Source organism: Harpegnathos saltator, unplaced genomic scaffold (genome assembly GCF_003227715.2).
Source record: "Harpegnathos saltator strain DR-91 unplaced genomic scaffold, Hsal_v8.6 scaffold160, whole genome shotgun sequence".
NCBI lineage: Eukaryota > Metazoa > Arthropoda > Insecta > Hymenoptera > Formicidae > Harpegnathos > Harpegnathos saltator.
Genome location: NW_020229940.1, coordinates 1,260,601 through 1,280,190, shown reverse-complemented (window position 1 = coordinate 1,280,190; position 19,590 = coordinate 1,260,601). Strand labels below are relative to the sequence as shown.

The following is a 19,590-nucleotide window of genomic DNA, read 5'->3' as shown; positions in this document are numbered from 1 at the left end:
TTTAGATACTTGTCTTACAAGATGGCGCTGAAACTCGTGTACTCAAAAATATATTGCGCTTTACATTCTATCTAATCCTTTTTGGTTCGTATGCCTTAATTCTGACTAGAACGGCCTAAGAGTGAAATACTGTTTAACCTCTTTTAGTACATGAGACAGTATTTCTAAGCAATTTAATGTTTGTACATTGATGCGTAATGGTTGGTTAAATAATAGCGATACTCAACGCGTCTTATTTATTTTTGCTTTCCTAGTGATCAACATTGATATCTTCCTTTATCAGTGAAATGGTAGCTGTGCATTTGTACGATTCAACAATTTGTCGATTGTGCGCAGCGGACAATGGTAATGAGTTGTTGTTCGTCAGTGAACCGGGTGAAACGGACTTGAGTTCATTGGTGAATCGATATTTGCCGCTAAAGGTGAGCTACTGCCGCACTTCCAAAACATCAGTTGAATATCGGACAATAACTTGATCTCCTATTGATTGTACTAATTTTCATGAGTCGGTACAGTTACTACACTAATCAATATTCATTATTTTGTACGTTGCTTGTTCATTTCGTATATTGATCGTTTTTTTTTTTTTAATTTTTAGTTATTCTAGGTAAAGTATTTAATTGTTTTGTGTTTTATATAATATATGTACAATAGGTTGACATTTATATATATTATTAAATACTCAAAATCAACTTATATGACGATTAGATATTCCAATATTTTTTATATGAATTTTTTATATTTTATATATGAATTGTTACTATTATTATTTTAATGAAAAACCTGAATAAAATACAAAAATATGGATTACTGTGTAATAAAAGTACAAAATTAGCAAATTACAAGGTACTAAGTTACAATATATAATAATTATAAAGAATTTCAAGTAATTAAATATTTAAAAATATATCACAAGGCTCAGAAAAGAAGTCAATTAGATACTAGTATATTTATTAACTAAAATATGGTATATTAGTATATTTAAAATTGTATAGCTTTCTAATACCATGATTATCATTAAGATATTTACTTTATATATTATCTTTCTGTAGGTTCGAGATGATGGCAAGTTACCAAGAACAATTTGTCCAGGTTGTAACATCCAACTAGAGGCAACAGTTCAATTTTTACAACTATTAATAAATGGACAGCAAAAGTTACGAGAAATGTGGAAACATGAAGTGGAACAATATAGAACTGAACGTCTGCAAGATAAAAGAGAAAATACAAATAATATAGCTAAGTATAATGAGGATGATCAGTATGAGCAACAAATTATTGTTAAAGGTAACATGATCTTTTGCTTATATTTATTCCTGTTAATAAAAAGAAATTTGTATTTTATTTAATCCAAACATTATTTAAATTTTAGTGATGTCAGATGGATCTATGTATGCAGCAGAACATGAAATGAGTTTGCAAATGGAAGGTTTAACTAAACCAAGAAGAAAACGTGGACGTCCACCTAAAGTACATACAGAAGCAGATACTTCGGTTTGTAATAATTTGTAAAGTTAGTTTATTACTTATTATAGATGGAAACATTCTTATTTATATGTATTATATAAAAGGAAACAAAAGAAAATCCTATAGAAACTGAGAATCAAGGTATAGAGGGTAAACAGGAAGAAATTGAGGAAATAGATGGTGATAGAAGGTGCAGAAGAAAACGTAAAGTTCCTAAAAGGTACATTAAAAGAAAAAATTTTTATTATTTTGATAAGTATTATTAATTAATGAATTTGCCTAGATATATGGAAGCAGTACAAGGGAAGGAATTGGAAAGAATTTTTAAAGAAGAGGGTGTAATAGATGAAGAAGATGATGATCTTGAAATACGTGATGATTCTGAAGAAGCATTAAATTCTTCTATTCAGGAAGGGCAGGAAGGTTTGCATATTTTAATAATCTTGAAATATAGTGCAAACATTTCTATTATATATACACATACATACACATATATATATGCATATATGTATGTATGTATATGTACATATACAGGATGTAACTAAAGAAATGCTCACTAAGTACATAATGTTATTCTTGATGAGAAATTGAGTCAGAAAAATTCTGAACCATTTTTTTCTATTATGCTTAATCAAGCAATAATTATTGAATAAAGTGACGCCAGTTATCACCGATCTTTAGCCGGCCGCACATCAGTGAGCCGAATGCTTGATAATATAAAGTGCTACGATGATGCAACGCGGTACTGTCTTCGCGCACATCGCGCTGCCAACGTATAATACTCTTACATATTCGTTAATACGTAAGATTATTTTGTATTAAAAATAAAATTTAACTTAAATTATTTTTTTAATAATCTTTTTCTTCAGAAATTTTTGCATTGAAACTTAAATCTGAAGAATCATCTAATAAATCTTGCGAGTGGCTTTGTCCAGTTACTCTGAAGTAATGATTTTTTTTAATTTGTTATAAAAATTACATATGTAAATGAGTTTATGTTCGACATAAAAGAAAAATATGTAAGTTGTTAAAAAATACGGACATTTTTCTTTATGAAAATTATAACAAATTATTTAATTTATTATAATAACAATTATTTTTATTATTATAATATTATAATATATTATATATGTGTTATAATATATATTGTAATATATTTTATATTATAACAATTATTATTACTTCGTATTATCTCAAAGAAAAAAATCTAACAATCGCGTAATTGTCATTGCCAACAATCAATAAGAAAAATATTAAAAAGCACTTTTTTCTACATACTTCTTTCGCTCCTTTCATTCCAAATTAAAAGTTTCTTATACCGTGTGGATTCTCTGTGCAGTCCATATTACACTCTAACGACCGGGAAAATATTTAAAAAATACATAACACCTCAGCATGCTGCGGTGTCCTATTTTACTGAAAAAATATTCTTTACAAAAATTTCTTCCAAAAGATCTAGTAAGTCTTGTATTAAAAAAATTCGCATAATTTATCTTCTATAAAATAACCATCTTTAGTACATACCGATATAAATTGCAAATAGATCAAAAGATATTTAATATTTTATCGTCAAAATATCTGAGAGTGGAGTGAGTTCAATAATTATTGTTGATATCGTTCAAAAATGCCCAAAAGTTTAGTTTCCATATATGTTGGAAGCTACACATAAATTAATAACTTCATAATAATGTTTATTATGACAGTTAAATGTACTCTTGTGCGTAAATAATGATACATATTTGAAAATTTGTGTCGGCTTCATTCTTATTTAGAAACCAATAACAGATATTCTCATTGGCATGGTGATCTCTTGTATTTAATTTTTACACTTGTGTACGAATACGGGACGGAAATAAACAGTTTATTTTTCAGTATCCTGTAGACTGTTACATTCCATTATTTATAAAAAAAGATCTATCTTTTTTTCATAATATTGAACGAAATTTTATTTCGTCGTTATAATTTTAAGTTTTCGTAACATAAAAGACATACCTTTTTCGTAACATACTTTTTCTAATGTCAAACTCTTAAAACATAATTCTAAGTCTAAAAAGAATAAGTCTAAAAAGAATTGATTTTTATAATTGAATTAATATTATGTCGAGACGTAATTTTATATAGAAACTCAGAATTATTATTATATCGACATAATTTTATTTTACTAATGAAAATTCGTTTTTTTTTTTCTTTTTTTTTTAAGTTACTACATTAAAGTATCTTTTATGCTATTAAAAAATAAGACAACTCATCATAAAATTTTGTTCAATATTATGAATAATAGTTGTTCCTATAGAGAAAAGAGTTATTTTTTTTTAACATTTTACATATTTTTCTTTTATCTTGAACATGGACTTATTTGCATATGTAATTGTTATAACGAAAGGGAAAGCAAAAGGGGGCGACTTTACGTTCATGTACAAGCTATGTACGTAGAGAGGTCTCTCGAATACATGAAACTTCCTTATGAACAATTTTTTATTTGATAAATATTTTTAAAGTTATGGACTTGTAATACTTTACGTGGGCCACCCTGTATTGTTATAATAGCACTCTGACTTTTGTTAATTTGATTTTGAAAGTTAATTTGATTTTGAAATTTCCAAAAGTCGATAAGTTAACAAAAGTTGGGACATTATTGTAACAATATATTCTTAAGACTAAATAGGGTAGAAAAAGTCTAATATTATTATTTTCTTTTTTCTTTTTCGACAAATAGTTAGTGAGATATCGTAAGTTAAATATTGGGAAAGTTACAAAATTTTCCTTAAATATCTAAAAAAATATTAAGCAAATAAATGTTTCAGACAAAAGTTGTTCAAATTAATTGATAGGAAAAGATGATGTAATAAAAAATTAGAATTTCTATTTAAGAAAAGTAAGATTAGTGAATATCTCGAAAGTAACGCCATCTGTAAACAAAATGATATAGTTGTTTTATGTCCCTATTGAAATCGTACAACTTTAATCCGAAACGTTTTCTTAGTATCTTTCATATTTTTCGAGATTTTTATCTGGCTCATTTAAAATAGGACACCCTGTATATTACGTGAGCTTCCTTTAACTTTAAAATAAACTATAAAAATACGAGCAAGAAGAACGGAGTGTTAATTACGTTTAAAATGCTCAAGATATTTTTACTTTTAAGTGAATCTATGAATTTATATTCTTTTGTAAAGATTGCTTATCTTGTGATTAACAATTTTTATCATTATTAGCGCTTATTACCTTTGTTTCCGTAAAATTAGCGAATTTTATTTTTAATTTTACGCCTGATTTGATCGCAACTTATGGACATTTCTTTTTCCTCGTGGCAAGTAAAATTAAAAAGAACAGAGGTTAAAAATGTAATGTTTATTCGCGTTTACAAGTCGGGTGATTCGTAGCCTGTCTTACAATTTTCCAATCGGTCTGCTTCGCGCATCGCAGCAATCGGTTTCGCTCGCTTGCCTCTAAAGCACAGAGCCTTGCTAATACAAAAAGTGGTTTTTAAAAGCAAATCAACAGATGACGAATGTGAGTTTCTCGTAGTCACAGAAATTGTTTCGTGTTTATTGCGAATGCGTCGATCAGCATATTGTACCAAGTTCCCAATGTCGCGCTTACGCAGCGCGCGTGCGAACGATCAATTGTCCCTGCCTGCCTTCTGCATCCAGCTATAATAGATAAACTATTTATAGCTATTATAACTATTTATACTTAATAATTCAGTAACTAAGCATCGGATAACATTTTGCAAAAAGAAAAATAATCGTAAAATTTATTTAAGAATATGATATATTAAGGACAAAATATTGTTCCGAATCATCCTGGACACACACACACACACACTTATATATATTTTTTTTTTGTGTTACAGAAGTAATTGGTCATCTCGAAACGGAAGAGGGTAAAGACTTGGGTGAGTTGGTAGTCGTAAATCGTGTACGAGCACGAGGAAAGACGAAGCTACACCGACGGAAAACCAAGTTCACTTGTCAACTTTGTGGCAGAGGTTTTCTGCAACGCAGCAGATTCATAGTACACAAGTAATATCATTTTTTTGCAAAATCTTAGAGAACTGGCATTAGATTGTCATAGAATTGAATTTCATAACAATATTCCTAATTTAAGATTTTATATTTAAGATCATATTAAATATGACTTAAAAATGATTTTAAGATACTATATCTATGACAACTGAAATATACTACTCAAAACAATTAGAGAAGCGCTTTAAAACTTGCAAAATTTCATAGTTTTTAAGAAGTCATATTTCAGCTTGGAGAGGTCGTAGAACAAATGTTCCAGGGCGTATTTTAACGGGTGAAGCCTCGACTTTAAAGAGGCTAAGGTTTCATTATTCGTCTCATCGAACTGTTTTTCTTGTGAGGCCCAAAATCAGGTCATGAAAAAATTGTGGAAATTTCATGATTTTGTAGCCATATACGAATAAAGCAGGGATGGAAATAAAAGTGGCACCACACTCGCTTTGAAGTGAGAAACTTCCCCTTTAAAACACCGCAAGGAACATTGTTCTATCATATCTTGGAGCTGAGTTGTCGCATTTCAAAGTCACCTCTGTATTTTGCAAGATTTTTAACAACACCGCCGACATTCGCGTTATCCAATGTGCACTAGGGGAAGGTTGCTCGGTCGGATTTTGCACATCATGTGTATGGTGTATGTGTATGTTAATATGAAGTGTGCGTGATGTGTATGTCAGCAGAGATAAGGACCCTCTTCTATTAAAGCGATTACTTGCGCTACTTCATTTTCGCTAAGATGTTTCATTTTTATGTATGTAAATGTATGTAAATTGTGCTACTTAAGGTCAATTACCTGAAAACACATCTAACAAGTAAAAGGAAGCTTTTACACTAGTAAACTTGCATCATATCAACTCGCAAGTCTGTAATAGAGTCTAATGAGAGAAACACTATGTATCTATATTGTATGTATGCATATATAAAAATGAGATATCTTAGCAAAAATGAAGTAGCGCAAGTAATCGCTTTAATGGAAGAGGGTCCTTATCTCTGCTGACACATACATATACACATCACGCACATTTTATGTTAACGTACACATACACCATACACATGATGTGCAAAATCCGACCGAGCAACCTCCCCATTGGATAACGCGAATGCCGGCGGTGTTGCTAAAAATCTTGCAAAATGCAAGGGTGACTTTGAAAGGCGACAACTTGGCTCCAAAGTATGATAGAACAATGTTCCTTGCGGCGTTTTAAAGGGGAAGTTTCTCACTTCAAAGCGAGTGTGGTGCCACTTTTATTTCCATCCCTGTTTTATTCGTGTATGGCTACAAAATCATGAAATTTTCACAATTTTTTCACGACCTGATTTTGGGCCTCACGAGAAAAAAAGTTCGATGAGACAAATAATGAAACCTTAGGCTCTTTAAAGTCGAGGCTTCACCCGTTAAAATGCGCCCTGGAACATTGTTCTACGACCTCTCCAAACTGAAATATGACTTCTTAAAAACCATCAAATTTTGCAAGTTTTAAAGCGCTCCCCTAATTGTTTTGAGTAGTGTATATTAAATCTTAATACTTATGGATTGGTGTTTGCAAGCAGTTTAACTGTTGGTTACATATGAACACTGTATATACTTAGTTTCTAGTGTTAAAATGATATTTAGTAGAAATGTGAGAAATCGAGAATTTTCTTTACCGAATCAAGTTGATGAACTTCTATCCAAATTGGTTTGAATTATTGAAATTTAATTTTTTATAACAAGATAATCAGTAACATGCGAGTCGTTAAATATTATCGTGAATAATTTTAAACTTTAGGTAGGTATTAATGTAACGACAACAACTTGTGTCGAATATTTTTTTTATTTGTAACGTACACAGTGAATTAATTTTCTCCTTCAAATTATTCCAAATCTCAATTACCAGTATTCGGACTTTATTACCTAATTATTTAATTCTATTTTATAATTTATGCTTTTTCTAATTTATTCTTAATTATGTATTAATTAGTACTGTGTATATTATTAATTGTGTATATTGTGTATATTATTAATTTAGTACTATGTTAATTGATATTTCTTTAAGATCTAGCAAGTAGAGAGGTCCAAGTTTAACTTCTAAATAAGATACCATTTTTCTTTTGCCTTTGCAAGAAATACCATAATTTTCCAACACTGCTTATGATCATACTGTTTAATTTATTTACAAAATATTTTATATAATGTTCGGCATGCCATATAATGGCGCCACTTACGTTTATTAACGAGAAATATAACTTTCCAAGACTGCATTCCAAAACTCTACTCGGTTAACTTTATAGGACCTGAGTTAGTCGGGAAAGAGTAAGAGTAAGTAAGCTTGAATAAGTTACTAAGTTCAATAGATTTTGAACAATAAATAGTAAAGATATAGGTAGAGATATAGGTAAAGATATAAAGATAAAGGTAGAATAGTTTAGATATTGCATACAAAGTATATTTTGTTATAACGCATCGAGTAATTTATAAAATTAGTTGAAATAAAAGCGAAAAAACGTGTTAAATAGCAATATAGAATGTCTTATGCCAAAAGCAAATGTCAGAGGCTAAAAAAGAAATTAATATATTAAATTATAAAGTCTTAATAATATCTCTAGTAGTGTTAAAAAATTAAGGCTATTATGCTAGTCTGTGTACAAATTGAATGTTCTTATAATACTTGTTTACACGTATTAATAAAAGATATTAATAAAAATTAATAAGATAATTTAATAGATAGTTTTTAATTGGTATGCGTATCAAACAATTGATATAAATTGTATTTTTTATAAATTCGCGTTATTATTAATAACATATGATTTACTTTTTTAACTTCGGAAACAGCATTCATCGAATTCACTCCAAATACACTTACTTCTATTTTTTGAAACATATAAGCTCCATCCATATAGTATTATTCCACGTTTTAGAACGGCGATGATTTGATTCCGTTACTTAGAGTAGCGTTTTGGAAAGCCCAGGAAAGTAGCCTAGGATTGTCAATATACAAAATCTGTATTCAAATTATCACAATTCGAAAATTTCAAATAATTTACATTTGAATAAGGATTTTAATTGAATCTTATCTAATTCAGTTTAAACTCAAATAGTTCACATATCTTTAATATTTAAGACCTTAAGTATAAAATTATATCGTGAATATCATAATTTTCAGAGTCTTGAAATTTTAATTTTCCGATTTATTATTGTAAATTTCATATATATTTCATATATATACACTCATTTGCATAACAGTTTGGATATTTTGCTTCTTAGCGTATTTTAAAACATATCCAATAAAAATAAGCTATTTTCTGAAAATTATCTAGAAATAAATTCGGGTAACTTTCCGAAAACTACTCATACCAACTACTATTGCCATGAATTTTGATGGAAATATTTCAAATGATTTCAAAAGAGGAAATGTCCGTAAATATATTTATCCTGACAAAAAAGTTTAATGTCAAAAAGGTTTAAATATATTGTTTGATAATAATATGTCATTTGGCAATAACATAATATTATTTGAATACTTTTGGCATTCAATTTATAATATTAGGCATGGATCATTTTCGAAATTTTACCTACAAATTTTTTTATTGAATATCAAATATGTCTCGAAACACGTCGAAAAATAAGCGTTGTCCACTATTCAGTAAACGAATATAAACTTTATACTTGTGACTTCTCTGTATTTCTGGAATCGTAGAAATCAGAATGTTTACAGTATACGTATAAATTTTCAATTTTTAAATCAAACATATTTTAGGAGCTTTCACAAAAGCGTGAAGTATGAGTGTACACAATGTAAGAAGCTCTTTACTAGCAAGGATAATCTGGCGTTACATCAGAAGACAACTTCGCACAATTCGAATTCTGTAAGCGAGAATGCCGAAGCGTTGAATTTGCTGGAAAGAATTGAGATAACCAACGCAGAACAGGATACTTTGGCATCAACAACCGAGGTAAAGTATGATACTAATAACATTATTTACTTATATATGTGGAAGATTTACATATATAAAAGATGCAACAAATAATTAATATTGGAACAATCACACGAATTGCATGTTAAGATGAAGCATAAGATGCAAAAGTTCAAAAAAATAAATTATTAAGGTTGTCAAATGTAGAATTAATAGAATAAATAAAAAATTGATAAAAACTGATATAAGGTGTAAATTGTGAAATTTACTCAATAAGTCAAATTAGAGGTAAAGTGTTAAACGAATTTCTTTGACAATTACTAAAAACTTTCGATTGTCATTTTAACTCTCAGTGGAAAGAAATTCCAGAAAGTATTTCATGAAAATTATTTGTCTATAGACTTACCACTTTTATGAAATACCGGTATCTGGAATAATATCATATACCTCAAAATTAGTATGAAACTGACTATGAACAGGGATTTTTGGCATAGTTAAATATGTAGATTTTGAAACATAGGTGTCATACTAGATTCTGATATTCCATATGCATAAGTTTATTGTTAAATAATTATTGTGCATTTTTTTCGGAATTTTTTATACTAGGAAACACATGTAAGTACCCCTCTCCGATTTTGATGAACTTGAAATATGTTGTAATCTAAACCAAAATAAGGAACATATTTTTTTATTTTTTTTATACGTACTTAATCGGACTTTTATGGGATAAAATACGTTTTTGAAAAAAATCAGATTTTTTCTTTTGAAGCATGTACTATCGAAAGTATAAAAGATAGAAAAAGATAGAAAAACTTTCCAAATAAAAATTTAATGGTTTGAAGAATACATGAAGAATACAAACATATTACCACATTTTTAAAATCCCAAAATTTTACTTCTATCAAATGAAAGGATATTCGCCAAAATAACAAATCTTTATATAATGAGATCCTCTGATAAATTTTTATAGTATCTGCCGTTTTTCTTTAATATCTATGTAATATTTCAGAGAAACAAGTTGGATAAAGAATACCCATGTGATATCTGTGGCAAAATTCTAAATCATCCCAGCTCTGTCGTATACCATAAGGAGGCCGAACACAACAACGGACGTCGTTTTGTTTGTAACAAATGTAGCAAGAGCTTCAAGCATAAACAACTACTTCAGCGTCATCAATTAGTCCATTCAGATAACCGACCATATGTTTGTAAGTCGTGTAATGCCAGTTTCAAGACAAAGGCAAATTTAATTAATCATCAGTCTACTCATACGGGTGAGAAAAAATACTTCTGTGAGATTTGTGGTCAACAATTCGCACACAAGACTAGTCTCACATTACATTACAGGTGATTATGGTGTGATTGCTATTAAGAAATTTTAGATTTTATTTTTATTGTTATCGAATATGTAAGATCCAAACATCTAGAAACAGTTAAAATATTTTGTAAACAATGCATTTTTGAAAAAAAAAATGTTCCAGACAAAATTTATAAAATTACATTTAAACAAAACAAAAAAAGGTAAATTTAATGGCAATATCCGTTTGACCTCGAATAATGTTATCAAGATCAAGTTAAAATGATGATTTTCTAAAAACTGTTACTTTCTGAAAATTTCTTTTGGAATTTATGTAGACTTACTTGTTAGTTCTTCTAAAGATAATTAAACAAATTTTATCACACTAGAATAAAGTTGCCACACACAGTCAAGTTCTCGACCTTACTTTTAAATAAAACATTACGTACCTGTTTATGGCTACTCAACATTTTGTTGTTAAGGATATAAGGATATAATTGCTATTGCTCTTTTAATAATGGGCAAAGTAGAAAGAATATTATTGTTTCTTGTTCGAAAATATAATGATTGCATTAAGTTGTATGCGGAAGTAGTAAATTTATTTCGTAATATATAAATCGTAATCTTACTTCTAAATCTGTAGTCTAAAAAGCAATGACATGATTTAAGAAAAATAAGGATAGGATAGGAAAAATAAGTAAAAAGTCGGCTATGCAGCAATTGATTTGGAAAATTAAAATCGGCAATTGATAATAATCAGAGTTAGGTTTCTGCAAACATTAGTAGAAAATTTTTATTAATTTTTGTCTAAGGTAGTGTAAACAAAAAATATTAATGAATTGTATTAGTAAATTGGCAAATTTATAAAATTTTGAAAAAATTTTGTTTAAAATTAATATCACTCATAAACTAACAGTAGATGATTTTGACATTTTGACAGGAAAATTGAGTTTTGTGAGGAAATGATTATTTGATATAATTAGAACAATAACTTTTTTATGTAATTTTCTCTGATTTATTTCTGAATTTTCATTGTTCTATTTACCTTTATTTAATTTACCTTTATAAAAACATTATATATACCTTCATAAAAATATATAAGATAGATACAGAATAGTATGGAGAAAGAAAAAATTTACGTTACGACCATAGAGTTATTTTTGTTTTTTTGTCATTCATAGATCGCACGCATGAAAGTCTGTTTATTTTTCAGGTGGCACACTGGTCACAAACCGTACACTTGCGATGTATGTCAAAAAAGTTTTTCTCAAAATGGCAATCTGCAGGAACATATGCGCATTCATACTGGTGAAAAGCCATATTGCTGCGATCATTGCGGCCGCAAATTTACCACATCATCCCAGTTTAAATTGCATGTGAAACGGCACACTGGCGAGCGCCCTTGGAAGTGCGAGTTTTGTGCGAAATGTTTCTTGCATAAAGACACTTGGAAGTGTCACGTGCGACGACATAAGGGTGAACGACCGTTTCAATGCGCATATTGCAATCGTGGATTTACCGAACAATGGGCACTAAAGAAACATGTTCGCTTGCATACTGGTAATTAAAGTATAATTTTTAATTTGATAATATAATCTGTAGAACTTAATAATGTTAATAGATATATCTGTCGTTAAAACATTAAAAAAATCGTTTTTATGAAATGTTGATTTCCAAATATATAGACACAAAAGTTTTACTCCAAGTCGCAACAATTGTATTACTTGCAGGTGAGAAACCTTATTCCTGTGATCTATGTGGTAAAGCCTTTGCTGATTGCTCGAATTTAACAAAACACAAAAAGGTATTCTAATGATTTTTGCTTCTAAGTTTTTATTATAGATTATCGTAGTCATTAATGATGTGTAATAATCACTAATTTTCGTAGGTACACAGAGAAAATAAGGTTCTAACTGTGGACGATTCGGGAGGATCCCCGATTGGCGAAGTGTGGCAAATTTTACCGAACTCGCAAGAGACTGACGAACAAACACTCGTCAACAATCAAATGGCGCAGGTCATTACAACCGATGAAGCGACCACCGACGGAATTCAACAGATCATCTATGTTTCCTATCAAGATCCTGATGATCCTAATCAATCACGAACATTGCATTTCGGTATGATTTATATATATACAGGGTGAGGAACAAGTACCGGAACAGCAAAATATCTTGAAAACTAAACATAAAAAAAAATATTTTGAACAAAAGTTGTATGATTTCAAGGGGGATATAAAATAACTATATCATTTTGTTTATAAATGACATCACTTTCGAGATATTCACTGGTCATTTCTTAAATGGAAACCACAATTTTTTATTACACCATCTTTTTCTACCAATTAATTTGAATAACTTTTGTCTGAAACATTCTTTTTTTCAGCTCCTTGACTTTTGTTAATTTCATGATTTTGAAAGTTCCAAAAGTCAGGGCTCTATTGTAATATTCTTGAGATTAAATAGAGCAAAAGAGTCTAGTACTACTTTTTCGGTAAATGTTCACTTTAGAGGAGTCAGCTCTGATGACTTTGACCTTGTTATAGAGGATATATGTTATAGAGGTCATCTTACTGAGTAACCTTCAAAAGGTTTTAACCGTCGCTCATTATTTATCAAAAATTTATTATCAAAAAAAGTCACATAAGGGGTAAAACTACTGTTTAGGGGACCCATCTCCGATTACCTTGTCTATTAAATATATTATCAAGGAGACTCTTCTGAGTCACAATCAAAAGGTTTTAGCCGTCGCTCATTGTTTATTAAAAAGTTAACAAAAAAAGTACGAAATTTTATAGATAGAGCCCACTTTCTTTAGACACAATATACATTAAACAATGTTAAACAGTACATATAAGCGGGAGAGGGGCTTCGCCCCTCCTCCGCACTCCCTCCCCAAACAAATCGTAACCTAACCTAACTTATTGCATCTTTATATATTTTTGGACATTGTTCAACGAGTTCTTTTAAGATCTATCACCTAACCCAATTTAACTTATTATATCTGCATACAATTAGGTGTTGTGGGTTTTAAGGAAATTTTTTCATATAAAGATGCAATAAGTTAATTAAGATTAGGATTTATTCAGGGAAGGGGTGCGAAGCCCCTCTCCCGCTTGTATGTACTGTTTCCTACATTTATATATATACACTGTGTTTATATATACATTGTGTCTATATATATATATATATATACACTGTGGTTGGATTAACTGTATGGAAAAATTTATGAAACTTCATTTGTTCATAACTTTGATATAAACAATGAGCGCGGGTTAAAACTTTTAGAACATTACTCATTACAGAACAACATTACAGAACCTTGATAACATATGAAAATTATTGACATCGGGAGGTGGTCCCTATTTCTGCATAATTACCAAAAAAAATTTTTTGCGACTAAAAAGAACAGATGAAGTTATAGGTCAGTAATACGATGAATATATTCATGTATAGGACATGTATAACATGTGCTCATCCCTTAAATATGTACACAGTGTCAGAAAATTACATTCTATTTATGAAATTTTTTTTGTTAATTATTTTTTAATAAACAATGAGCAACGGCTAAAATCTTTTGATTATCACTCAGGAGGATTGTCACTCATGTAAACAAAACAAATTGTCTGTTTACAGTGTGAGCAACCTACATGTCCAAAAATTATGTTCATTATATTCAACTTCTTTCTTTAATAACTTTTTAATAAATAATGAGCAACGGTTAAAACCTTTTGAAGGTTACTCAATAAGATATCCTCTATAACATATATCAAGGTCGAAGTCATCGAAGCTGACTCCCCTAAAGTGAACATTTACCACTTTTTCTTCCGACAAATAGTTAGCGAGATCTAGTGAGTTAAATATTGAAAAAATTACCAAATTTTCCTTAAATATCTCAAAAGATATTAGGCAAATAAAAAAAATGTTTCAGACCAAAATCGTTCAAATTAATTGGTAGAAAAAAATTATATAATAAATTTGAATATCTCAAAAGTGACGCCATCTGTAAATAAAATGATATACTTATTTTATGTCCCCTGTGAAACCATACAATTTTTGTCTGAAAAATTTTTTTTGTAAAATGCTTAATTTTTCAGATATTTCGCCGTCCCGGTACTTTTTATACATCTTGTATAGTGATGTATTTAACAATATTAAAAATTTAACTTTGTGATGCATTACCAAGGTCGGGTTAAGGTCACATCGTGCGCGCGCGTGTATGTATGTGCGTGTGGTGTGCATGCACGCGCATGCGTGTGTAAAAATATACACACCACTCACGCATGCTTATACACTGTCACAGGCACACGCATTCATGTGCACACATATACGGTCCCTAAAGTAACCTATTTTGCAAAATAAGATAAATTATAAAAAAACATCATAATATAATATTACTACTTAAACAAAATATATTTTTTCAAAATAAATATCGGGAATGAAATCTCAGATAAAATATATATCAAATGTATTAAATTTGGAGACCGCGTTAATCAAATATGGGAACCAATGGAGAAATTCTAAATATGTGGCTTTGTATAGGTATGTGTTATATAATGTTATGTGAATATAATTATGCCAGCACAATTACATAGAATTATATATATTCTTCACTATTTCACCAAAATAAATTATTACTTTAGAGACACGTTGTGCGCGCGCCTGTGTATGTGTTGTGTTACCTCGATTATATCAGTCGAGATTTGTTAATAAATATTTTTGTTAGATATTATTAATCGGTTAATCAAGTATTAATTCAACTATTAAAATATAGTCGATACTAGCATGATAAGAAATAAGGAAGGAGTAACATCGGATGCAAACTCATTGCCACGTCTAGACGTTGAAAACGATGAAATAAATGCCGATAAGAATGCAAGTAATGTAGCTAGTAATAATGAGGAGCAGTCGGAAATAGAACTTTCAGAATCGGATTTGCAGTTGCAGGTAACAACAAATACCATTGTAGTAGCTATTTCAAATTGTTTCTATAAAAGAAGCGTTCATGTGCTTTATATTGTTGTATCTCAGTTATATATTTGCATTTTTGTAAACATTATTAATTTACAAATATGATTTAATAGATTAAATTATTTCCTCATATAAAATTGTATTTTATAATTTTAAATTGTATTATGATTTTCAATTGTATTTTCAGATTACAGATGAAGAAGGTAATCCCATTCCACTGTCAATTCAAGAAGCTCGACAACTTCTTTCTCAAGGGCATTTTATTAGTCAATTGAGTGATGGCCAGACTATTCGTGTTCATTCTGGAATGCTTACGCAACAGTTGCCACAGACTTTAAACATTCATGTTGATGAGGAAACTGCTGTAACTGCCGCCATGAAAGGAGAAGTTTTAACTCGTCCGAATGCAACCAAAAGCGTCGAAACCATGTCGGTAGCACAAACTGACGCGGAAGCAATCGTTAAAGCTCTTGAAGTAATTAAAAAAAATTTTAACGAATAATTATAGTATAGTATAATTATAGTAGATTTTGGATATATGAGATTCTATAAAATTCATAATTGAACTATAAGTGATTAAGATCCGAGAGAGAATTATCATAACAAATGAGAGAAAGCGAAGGATAAGACAGAGAGAAAGGGGCGAGGCAGAGGCGCAGGGAAGAAAGAGAAAAATGTTGGCACGTGTAGGATTTTTTATAGTTTAGTGATAAAGTAGTAACTTGACAAAAAAGATACCGGCTTCAAATCGGTTTAGATAACCTCACATTCAAATACCTTTTTTGCCTTATAAATATACAGGATGTCCCAAAATTGTAACAACTTCATAGGGGCGTAAAGCTAAGCGAGAGGAACGAAAAAATCTTCCATTTCCAGCTTCCAGCAATATCTTACATAGTTTTTTAGTAATAACCGCGTAAAGTTTGGCGTTTGTCACGCCCATCGCGGCTTATAGATGCTCCACGGCTGTGTACGTCGAGGCTGAGCGGTAACGCGACTCGCGCTGACCGTCGCGTCTTGGCGCTTTGACGTTCCACGACGAATGCATTCTTCAAGTTCAAAACTGTCTTCATTTTTTGAAGCTGTAAATATATTCTACAACTTGTGCTCTATGTGGTTTTGATGGATCAGCAAAATCAAACATATAATCATGTTCAAATAATTATACCGAACGTACATTTTGAAAATTTTGTAAAATGTTACGAATTTCATTATGCAGTTCAATTTTAAACGGTGTTAAAGGTGTCTGTGTTATATTCGCAATTTGAAACAGTTGCTAACATGTTTATTACGTTTGCAACATTAATCGACATCATTTTAAAGAGAATTCTATCAACCAATGATCACAAATTTTATAATAGAATGGTGATTGATTGTTATAAATAAAACTGGGAATAATACTTCCTCGGCCATATTTGTAGGAATCAAAAGACGCGATTAACCCTTTCGTGCCTAGTGGGACATATATGTTCTAGAACTTTAAAAATTCGTATCTCCTACAAAAATAAAAATAGCGACTTCTTGAGCTGATTTTAAAGAGGAAAGATAGGACTCTTCACACAAAAATCAACACCCTTAGTTTCATCCTCCAATCTGCATATCTCATCAGATACTCGTAAAATAGGGTAAAAGTGAAAAATATATATATATATTCCACAAAAATTAAGATAGTAAGTTCTTCCTGGGCTCATTTTGAAGGTGATGTAAGGGCTATATGAAACAAAATTGCTACTTAATTTCAAAATGGCGAATTCAATATGGCGGATCAAAATGTGAAATTCTTTTGGATTTGAGTGAAACTCATTTTTCAGGGAGCTTTTTGAGTCGCTGATAATGAATTTAAAGTTAAAATTTTCAAATTCAATATAATCATATCTAATATAGTTGATAAAATGTAAATAAAAAAGGTCGACTCAATTTTATTCACATTTCATGGAATGTTTTGAAACACGGAATGGGACAGAGTGGAGCTTTACACACTGTGCATATTGAATTCGTCATTTTTAATTTTGAAATTTTGACTACAGATTCATAATCAGCAACCCAAAAAATCTCTGGAATATGAATTTTATTCAAATTCGAGAAAATTTTACTAAAAGCCTTTAGTAAGACGTAAGTTAGATGCAAATTATTCCTAGAAAAAAGTCAGGCACGAAAGAGTTAAATAAACTTATCTACCAGATAGCTTTTACATAAAAAAATTATAAACTGCATTATTTCATTTTTTTATGATAGTAGTCTAATCTATGTCCTATAAAACACTTCTTACACTATCCTTATTTTATTTTTTGTATGATTTGCAAAATAGTTAAACACATAAACATTATGTAAATCGAAAAGTTCGACAAAGTCATTGCCGCATCGATGTGACATTGCATCATTTAATGTTAAAATAGAGTTTTATTCAATATCTTATTTATCATGCAGTTTGCAAATTACTCTAATAAAATAATATTCCAAATAATGTAAATATGTTGCTGTTATTATGATTGATGTAATGATATACGTCACTGATTAGTTTTAATTATTTTTATTTTTCATATAGTTATAAGTACATACTGACTTGCTTAAATAATTGAAAGCTGTCTAAAATTTATATTAATAATTTAAATATCGCTTTATAAAATCATTTTTTATTCTGCAAAGAACCTATATTTTTTCAAATAGTAATTTCACTTCTCAAACCATTATGACGCGAACTTATAACATGTACAAAAATAGTTTTGTGTTACGAATGAACTACTTTACTTGCGCACGATATTTCAGAATTTATTGAATTTTCAAATTACCTAACTTCCGTTGTAAGATAATTAAAATTATCGCGATTATATCCGGTAATATTATTACAAATATATTCTGATTATATTTTTTAGGATGAAAACACAGATGCGACTGCAGTTGCGACAATTAATCAATTGGAAGGGGGAATCGTAGACAATGACCATACTATAGAATTTACAACCCAAGACGGACAAAAAGTTCGTGTTTTGACATCGTATCATGTTGATGGAATGCAGCTCACTCCAGAGTACCTGACTATTGTACAATAGACAGAAACAAAAGAAATAGATATAAATATATAAATAGGTACATAAATAGGTGTATGCATATATGTGGTGTGTATGTACGTTTATTCAGATGTGCATGTGGTTTTTTTATAAGCATTTTCAACGATCAAATCAATTTTTTCAATTTTAACAAGTCATTGTTTTAATATTATCGAATTAAATATATACGACTGTTTAACGATATTTATCCAGTCTAGGTGACTTGAGAGTGACTGTGGTTTAAATTGATAAACTTGTAACTTATTGTGAAAATTTAAAGCTAATATCTGTAGATATTCTTAAGGACTGCAATATTTTAAGCAGGGCAACATGTTAAAGGACATCTAAAGACAATTTTGCAAATATTGTATATTATAGCAATTATATGTAAGATAAACTTTTCGTAAATTGTAATTTTATCTGTGACTATATATATATATATATATGTGTGTGTGTGTGTGTGTGTGTGTGTGTGTGTGTGTGTGTGTGTGTGTGTGTGTGTGTGTGTGTGTGTGTGTGTGTGTGTGTACATACATACATACATACATACGTACACACGTACACACGTACACACGTACATACGTACACACGTACATACGTACATACATACATACATACATACATACATACATACAAGGTGTCCCATTTTAAAGGACCCACTCAAATATCTCAGAAACACTGCGTTAAATCGAAAAATGCTTAAGATAAAAGTTTAGCTTGAAGGGGGATATAGGACAGCGATAGCATTTTGTTTATAGATGGCTCCATTTACTGATTATTAATTGTCTTAAATGGAAACCCAAATTTTTTATTATATCATCTTTTTCTACCAATTAATTTGAATAACTTTTGTCCGAAACATTTTTTTATTTGTTATTATATATTAATAT

The 19,590-nt window shown here is 29.8% G+C and overlaps 1 protein-coding gene across 1 annotated transcript; it reads left to right on the top strand.

Annotated features, from left to right (window-relative positions):
• Positions 1 to 99: 99 nt before the first annotated feature.
• Positions 100 to 19,108, top strand: LOC105185826 (zinc finger and SCAN domain-containing protein 2). The gene is made up of 15 exons (XM_011145614.3): positions 100 to 200; positions 284 to 422; positions 1,053 to 1,287; positions 1,373 to 1,494; positions 1,572 to 1,687; positions 1,751 to 1,890; positions 5,324 to 5,492; positions 9,230 to 9,425; positions 10,396 to 10,733; positions 11,897 to 12,243; positions 12,414 to 12,487; positions 12,572 to 12,803; positions 15,457 to 15,629; positions 15,841 to 16,128; positions 18,527 to 19,108. The coding sequence occupies exons 2-15, from the start codon at positions 288 to 290 to the stop codon at positions 18,701 to 18,703; spliced, it is 2,742 nt and encodes a 913-aa protein (XP_011143916.1). The 5' UTR covers positions 100 to 200; positions 284 to 287; the 3' UTR covers positions 18,704 to 19,108.
• The last annotated feature ends 482 nt before the right edge of the window (positions 19,109 to 19,590 follow it).

What these genes read in the sequence shown, in the direction of transcription:
- LOC105185826 (XM_011145614.3), top strand. Translation starts at nt 288, where the DNA reads ATGGTAGCTGTGCATTTGTACGATTCAACAATTTGTCGATTGTGCGCA. An exon ending in ATCGATATTTGCCGCTAAAG is followed by an intron (nt 423 to 1,052) that starts GTGAGCTACTGC and finishes ATCTTTCTGTAG; the next exon opens with GTTCGAGATGATGGCAAGTT. An exon ending in AGTCTCACATTACATTACAG is followed by an intron (nt 10,734 to 11,896) that starts GTGATTATGGTG and finishes TTTATTTTTCAG; the next exon opens with GTGGCACACTGGTCACAAAC.